Source organism: Amphimedon queenslandica, unplaced genomic scaffold (assembly GCF_000090795.2).
Source record: "Amphimedon queenslandica unplaced genomic scaffold, v1.1 AMPQUscaffold_13423, whole genome shotgun sequence".
Lineage (NCBI taxonomy): Eukaryota > Metazoa > Porifera > Demospongiae > Haplosclerida > Niphatidae > Amphimedon > Amphimedon queenslandica.
The window spans coordinates 50,937-59,120 of record NW_003546341.1 but is presented as its reverse complement, the minus strand read 5'-3'; the positions used below and the strand labels follow the sequence as shown (position 1 = coordinate 59,120).

Here is an 8,184-nt window from a genome sequence, read left to right as displayed (position 1 = left end):
CGTTGAGGTTGAGGACTATGACTGTTTCTAGTAGCGTAACTGTAGCACTGAAGGAATTGGTACAGGAGATATTAAGTGAAAAAGATTGAAACTCTTCAAAGTCAATGGGTACAGCAGTCACCAGTCTAGAGCCATTAATTGAGAATGTATCATTAGTATTACCATGAAGAATGGCTATACTTAACTCTGTAAATTCACTACCGATCGTGTTGATCTCTGTACAGTTAATATTAGCAATTTCGGCCCCAGGGGGTTTATTTTCACTAATTGTCAACGTTACCCCTGGGGAGGTTAAAACTGGAGAGGGAAGGGGTACATCTGTTATGGTAACAACTATCATGTGGGATGTACTTTTAGGGGAAAGTCCCCCGTCCCTAGCTACTATATGCAACAGGTAAGTACTGAAGGGTTGAAAGAATAGTGGTTTCAATGAAGTAATGACGCCAGTCTCATTGTTGATACTAAAAATAGTAACACCGTCTGAAGTATTAGGAGGCAATGCATGGGGAGATCGGGTCATGTGATAGGTCACGTGACCAGTGTTAGAAGGATCAGGGTCGGTGGCTGATATCGTTAGGATGGGCGTGTCTGAGGGGAGGAGCCTCGAGAGGGAGAGAGTGCTGAGTATAGTGGATGAGAATGATGGGGAGGAGAGATTAATTTCTGTAAAAGTAAAATAAAAAATAAAAATAAAAATAAATACATGTACATGCTTGATAATTTTTATTACATTTTCTGATACATATTGATGCCCTAATGCTGTGTAGCAAGTTTGAGCTGATTCCGACTTCAATTTTTCAAGTTACAGCCATTTTTAAAAATGCCAAAAATTAAAAAAAAACACCTGTACTATATATAAGCCCATGGTTTTTTCTGAAAAATGGCTAAAAAAATCACACCCAATTTTTATTACATTTTCTGATACATATTGATGTACTTATGCTGTGTAAAAAGTTTGAGCTGATTCCGACTTCAATTTTTTGAGTTATTACTTTCTAAAGTTATGCTTCATGCTGCTACACATTTCCTGGTAAATAATAATTAACCCTTTACAATGCTATAATGTCAAATATAAAATATCAAATTATCTTTTTATTTCATTTACTTACCAATGCATTTATTATCAGTATCAACAGTAAAGCCACTAGCACAATTAGTGCAACTATACTCATCAACTCCTCCAACACAACTAGTATATGTAGGGCAGGGATCATTATGAATGCAACCACGCATATCAATCTGACAATAATCACCAGCAAAACCATGAGGACATGAACAGAGAAGACGAGTGTGTCCATTATTATTCAGAGGTAAGTTTGTTAAGTTGTTGCTGCATGTTCCATTATTACTACACTTGCAGAGAAGGATTGATATTCTTTGTAAAGTAGTGATGTTGGTTGAGTCAGTTGATGCTATGTAGAGTGGAGAGGTAGGGAGGGAGGAGATGTCAATGTGGAGGGAACCACTTGAATTTAATTGTATACCAGCTGGTACTGGATCCTGTTTACAGGGAGAGAGAGAGGGGGGAGAGAAGGAAGGTGAAAGTAATTATATTTGTTGTTAGTAGCAATATAATATTTACTACTTCAATTATTTGGATTTATTATACTAAAGCTCAGTATTTGAGCCAATTCCAATGACAATTAAATTTTTTTATGAATTCTTAAAGTTGCTACAAAATCAGACCAAAGTCCCTGTACTATTGTAGCACATGGTCTCAGGCCAAATTTTGCCAAAAATGAAAAGGAGAGAACTTTTAATTTTTATAATATTTTCTGATGCATATACAATTTCTTATTTTGTGTAGAAAGTTTGAGCTGATTCAAATCGAAATTAGATTTTTTACACATAAGATTGCCACTACATGCATAACACTCAACAAAGAAGCTAAAAAATCAATTTGAAATAATTATTTAAAAAATAAAAATGTGATACAAGTCAAAAATTTAGCTAGCAAATTTATTCAGTCTAAAAAACAACAACTCGGCCATTACCAGAATCACAAACATACAAAAATCCATTTTTATCAAATGCCAATCCATAAGGTTGATAAAACTGATATCGAATACTTTTACCTCTTCTTGCAAAATTCCTAACAAACACACCATTACTAGTGAAGACTGATATACGATTAATGCCATCACTAACATACACTAGACCAGTAGCTGCAGTGTCTATTGTTATACCTACTGGCTGATTAAGCTTTCCAGAGCCAATTATTTTATTTCCAAACTGACCTACAAACTTTCCATCTGGAGAGAACTTCTGAATGCGATCATTATCCCTATCAGCAACATACACTAATCCTTGACTGTCAATAGCAATGTCACGTGGATACTGAAATTGTCCATTGGCTAATCCTATACTACCAAATGAATGAGAGAAGGTTAGATCAGGATTCAAAACTTGTACACGATGATTACCACTATCAGCAACATAAACTTGTCCAGTTATAGGAGAAATAGCTATACCAGAAGGAGTACTAAATTGTAGTGGTCCACTGCCTTTCTCACCAACTAATGATATAAGGTATCCATCCATGCTTATCTTCTGGATTCCATGATCATCAGATACAAAAATTAATTTTTCTGGAGAAATGGCTATACCGCGAGGAGAACGAAACTTGACATTACCACTTCCTCCTTTCCCTCCTAATGATTTCCCTCTCTTTTCTCTTCTACCCAGTATTGTTACACACTGACCATTATTGTCAGTTATTATAACATGATTATCATCACTTACAGCAACTCCCCAGGGAAGCTTAAGCATTATAGCATGTACTGGAGTGATGTTATCACGGTAAGGATTGAAAGGGATGACTAGTGAGGTATCCTCAAGGTGTACATCATATACTTGTACTTTTACTGTATGAGTACCACGTGTTGAAGGGTTACATTGTATCCTATAAACTCCAGGATCAGTGCTGATGGTAGTGACTGTAGTGTGAATGGGTTGATCACTTTTACCAACTGGTACTAGACTACACCTTAGAGAAGAGACGGGAAAAGAATCTGGTACCTCCACTGTTAGTAAAAACGAAACTGCTTCGCCAGCAGGTGTAATACGACCAACTTTCTTCACTCTATACTGCTGTAGTTCAGTAGAGGTCATGATATCTCCAATGTGATGTAGCGATTTGATATCTTTACTCAATACAAAGTCAGCTTTTTCCTTTGGATGTAACTCCTCCACATTGATCCCTGCAGTAACTTCACTCATACGCTCCATCATCTGTTTCTTAGACCTCAGGACTTGTTGAGGACTGCCTGTCTTCAGACTCTGTTCCACATAATCCTCAACATCCTCCAGAACACTCAAACTCATTTCTGCTGATTTCAGTTGCTCTGACAGCACCTTTAGTTTAGCATCAGTGACCCTCTTTGCCTGCTCAGTCAGTTTCCTCTCTGACTCACGAAGAACATTCATCATTTCCTCTACCATTTCATGTATTTCTTTTAAGACTCCTTCTCCTTTCTCTCTGATCTCACCCTCTCTCTCTGCTAGAGCAGACAGGACCTTCTTAAGTGCTTCCTTCTTTCCCTCAACTGGTGATAGACATTCTCTTAACTTTTGATAGTGTTTAGTGTAACTGTCAGTGATTAAGTCATATTGATGATGTTTGTGATTACGAAATGGACAGTGAGAACAGATTACTGTATCACATGTTTCACAAAAGAACTCCAAAGGCTTTCCATGATCAATACATGTGGCCTCTTGAGGATTAGGCAAAACTGCTGTCTTCTTCATTAGACTGTACATCTCTTTGAGATTATTGATAGTGAATGCTACAGGAAAGGCTCCTGCTCCATCTTCTGGTAACTCTGTACAATGACGACAAGTGGGACAAGAGAGGTAATAGGTCTCATTCTTCTTATCCAGAGGTAATCCCTCCAGACAGTGCTCACAGAATGAATGTAGACAAGGTAAAGTCTTAGGGTTGGTATAGTGGTCAAGACACACAGGACAGGTGAGCTGTTCCTCCAGTTTGAGGAGACCAGGAGAAGAAGATGAAGATGGTTTGGTTGCCATTTAAAATTGTAAGGAAGAGAGATAAACGTAGATGGTAAATGAAGATAGAGCAAGAAAAAACAATAAGAAAATGAAGAAGTCAAAATGAAAGACCAAAAGAATGAAGCAAAGACAGCCCTGATGACCTTTTAAGATATTCATAAGTTTTAGTGACTGAAGGAAGTTATGACAGTGTACAAAAATCATTCATCATAACAACCATATAATTTTTTTAATGTGATTTTAACAAAACAATTATTACACTCTTATACTCATTAAAAATTTTATTACAAAATAAAAGTCATTCTAATAAACAACAAGCCGGCTATTACCAGAATCACAAACATGCAAGAATCCATCTTTATCTAAAGATAATTCATAAGGATAGTTAAAATGATCAATATTACTGCCTTCACATCCAAACTTGCTAACAAAAGCACCATCACTAGTGAAGACTGATATACGATGATTGCCCCATTCACTAACATACACTAGACCAGTAGCTGCAGTGTCTATTGTTATACCATTTGGACTATTAAGCTGTCCAGGACCAGAACCTTTAGTACCGAACTGACTCAAGAAATTACGATCTTGAGAGAACTTCTGAATGCGATGATTACCATAATCAGCAACATACACTAATCCTTGACTGTCAATAGCAATGTCATGTGGTAGCTGAAACTGTCCATTAGCTTTACCTTCACTACCAAATGAATGAGAGAAGGTTAGATCAGGATTCAAGACTTGTATACGATGATTAAACCAATCAGCAATATAAACCTGTCCTGTTATAGGAGAAATGGCTATACCATGAGGAGTATTGAACTGCAGTGGTCTATTGCCCTTACACTTCTTACCAACTGATGCTATAAGGTATCCATCCATGCTTATCTTCTGGATCCTGTGATTATCAGATACAAGAATGAATTTGTCTGGAGTAATGGCTACACCACGAGGAGAAAAAAACTTGACATTACCACTTCTTCCTTCCCCTAGTCCTAATGATTTCATTTTCTTTCCTTCTCTATCCAGTATTGTTACACAGTTACCATGATACTCAGTTACTATAACATGATTATCATCAGTTACAACAACTCCAGAGGGATAATTAAGCTCAGTTATAGTACGTACTGGAGTGATGTTATCAAGGTAAGGATTGATAGGGATGACTAGTGAGGTATCCTCAAGGTGTACATCATATACTTGTACTTTTACTGTATGAGTACCACTGGTTGAAGGGTTACACTTTATCCTATACACTCCAGGATTGCTGGTGGTAGTGACTGTAGTGTGAATGGGTTGATCACCTTTACCAACTGGTACTAGACTACACCTCAGAGAAGAGAGGGGAAAACACAAAACAGATGAATCTGGTGCCTCCATTGATAGTGAAAACGAAACTACTTTGCCAGCAGGTGTAATACAATCAATCTTCTTCACTCTACACTGTTGTAGTAAAACAATATCTCCAATTTGATGTAGAAATTTGATATTTTTACTCAATACAAAGTCAACTTTTTCCTTTGGATGTAACTCCTCCACATTGATCCCTACAGTAACTTCACTCATACGCTCCATCATCTGTTTCTTAGACCTCAGGACTTGTTGAGAGCTGCCTGTCTTCAGACTCTGTTCCACATAATTCTCAACATCCTCCAGAAGACGCAAACTCTTTTCTGCTGATTTCATTTGTTCTGACAGCACATTTAGCTTATCATCAGTGACCCTCTTTGCCTGCTCAGTCAGTTTCTTTTTTAAATCATTCATCATTTCCTCTACCATTTCATGTATTTCTTCTAAGACTCCTTCTCCTCTCTCTCTGATCTCACCCTCTTTCTCTGCTAGAGCAGACAGGACCTTCTTGAGTCCTTCAATTTTCTCTTTTATCGGATTAAGAGATTTCTCCAGTGCTTCTTTGTGTTTAGTAAAACTATTATCTATTAGGTTATATGTGTGACCTTTATGAATGAGTATAGCACAATCATGGCATACTACACTATCACATGTTTCACAGTAGAGCTTCATTTTCTTGTTATGAGTGGAGCAAGTGGGGGTTGCCTCCTGTTTAGCTGGAGCTAGCAATTGAGAAGTAGAAGAGACATCAGAGGCTGTCACCTCATTAAGACTTGTCAGCTGATGGTTAGAAAAGTCGGTCCATTTCTTGTGGGTAGAGATACATTCAGGACACATAAACTTACTGCAGTCTTTGCAGTATCCAGTGGCATTAGCTGTAGTACAGTTGTCACAGGTGACCTGTTCAGGATCAGCTACTTTCTTCATTAGACTGTATATCTCTTTGAGGTTGTTGAGAATAAATGCTACAGGAAAGGCTCCTACTCCTTCTTCTGGTAACTCTGTACAATGACGACAAGTGGGACAAGAGAGGTAATAGGTCTCATTCCTCTCTTCCAGAGGAAATCCCTCCAGACAGTGCTCACAGAATGAATGTAGACAAGGTAAAGTCTTAGGGTCAGTATAGTGTTCAAGACACACAGGACAGGTGAGCTGTTCCTCCAGTTTGAGGAGACCAGGAGAAGAAGATGAAGATGGTGCGGTTGCCATTTCAAGAAAAGAACAAAATTGTTTATGTAAAGCAAAATGAAGAAGGTGGAAGGAGGAGAGAAAGACTAAAGAAGATCAGCTAGGCACAAAGAGTGGGCGATTTCTTAAATATATTCAAAGATCTTGTGACTAAGGTTACTATATTCACTAACGTGACACACCAATAACAGAGGAGCAATTGACAAAACACAAAAGTGTGTATTAGATTAAGTATTACAAAACTTGGTATCAGCTTTACTCAAAGCTCATGCAGTATCAACCTCCCCTTTACAGTTAACCATAGGGTATAAATGTCACAGTTTGTGTACTTTGTACATAATAATGTAAATCATGGCATGATAAGTGAGTTTAAATGATAGTTATAAAAAGAACACAAAGTCTCTGTACTATAGTACATGCAAGTCTCGGAATAAACTTCGCCAAAATCGAAGAGGAGAGAACTCTCCATTTTAATAATTTTTCCTATTGCATATACATGTTCTTATGCCGTGTAGAAAGTTTACGCTGATTTAAATCAATTCTTGATTCTTTACAAATTTTTATTTGTTCAAAATCATGTCTCATCTCTCATTACTATACACATCCCTCTCTCTCTCTCTTCCTTACTTTGATTCTAATGATAGTTTCATTATTGGTGTTAGGATCCTCTCCAATATATTGTACTGTAGTGGGTGTGTCTCCTACTGTCACTGTAATAGTTCTATCACCAGTAATGACTGGAGGAAAATTAACTACAAAATTACAACAATAGTAATAAAATAATGATAATAAAATAATCAACAGGTTAATAACAAAAATGAAGCAAGTTATAGGTATATGTATCAAGCATGTACATGTATAATAATAGAAAAACAATAAAAACAGCAACAAAAATAGTCTCTAATAATAATCATGGCTACAATCATTAGAACAGGAAACCAATACACACCTTGTGAATATCATTAAGTTAAATCTATTCAATACTTGTTTACTGAAAAAAACAATCAAAATATGTACACATGCTAAAACACAGTGTAGTGTTTTACATGTATGGCACATGTAAATAATAATTTAATCGCATTACCTAAATTTTCTCTTATTTTCTGATTATTTTGTCTTATGATACGAGTGGTACGCCCAAGATTAGTATCCATGGTTAAACTGATATCGTACAGACAGCCATAATCAGTACCACAGGTTGTCACAGCAGTGGTGTTAAGGGTGGGGTTGTTCTCTAGTAATACAAGACCAAAAGTAGGAGTGGTGAGTATATTGTATAGTTCATAAGTGTATTGTGAATGATAGTGGAATATCGACTGGGTCTCTGATACTTGCCCTTAGGAGAGAAGAAGGAGAAATTAAGAGAGGGAAAGAGAGAGAGAGAGAGAGAATAAAAATTTAAATGTATATATACATGTATAATGTACATATACATACACTTGCATGTTGGGTTTCTACATACAAAAGTTTCCTAAACTTATAAGAAGCAAAGACTATGTACTATTATAGTACAGGGGCCGGCTTTTGTCTGATTTTTTTTGCAATTTTAAAAATTCGTAAAAAATCTAAATGTGATCGGAATCAGCTCAAACTTGCTACACAACATAAGAACATGTATATGTATCAGGGAATATT

General features: G+C 36.7%; 2 protein-coding genes across 2 annotated transcripts in view; both read right to left on the bottom strand.

Annotated features, from left to right (window-relative positions):
• Positions 1–1,233, bottom strand: part of LOC105312641 (cadherin-23-like) — an 8,810-nt gene extending 7,577 nt beyond the window's left edge. Inside the window, exons 1-2 of the mRNA XM_019996064.1 lie at positions 1,110–1,233; positions 93–663 (exon numbers count right to left, since the gene is read on the bottom strand). Coding sequence (XP_019851623.1) covers positions 93–663; positions 1,110–1,233 — 695 coding nt within the window. The remainder of the gene's footprint in view (positions 1–92; positions 664–1,109) is intronic.
• A 5,910-nt stretch (positions 1,234–7,143) lies between these two features.
• The window catches only part of LOC105312640 (mucin-like protein), a 3,593-nt gene continuing 2,552 nt past the window's right edge, over positions 7,144–8,184 (bottom strand). Inside the window, exons 5-6 of the mRNA XM_019996063.1 lie at positions 7,634–7,885; positions 7,144–7,301 (exon numbers count right to left, since the gene is read on the bottom strand). Of these exons, the coding sequence (XP_019851622.1) occupies positions 7,144–7,301; positions 7,634–7,885 (410 nt within the window). The remainder of the gene's footprint in view (positions 7,302–7,633; positions 7,886–8,184) is intronic.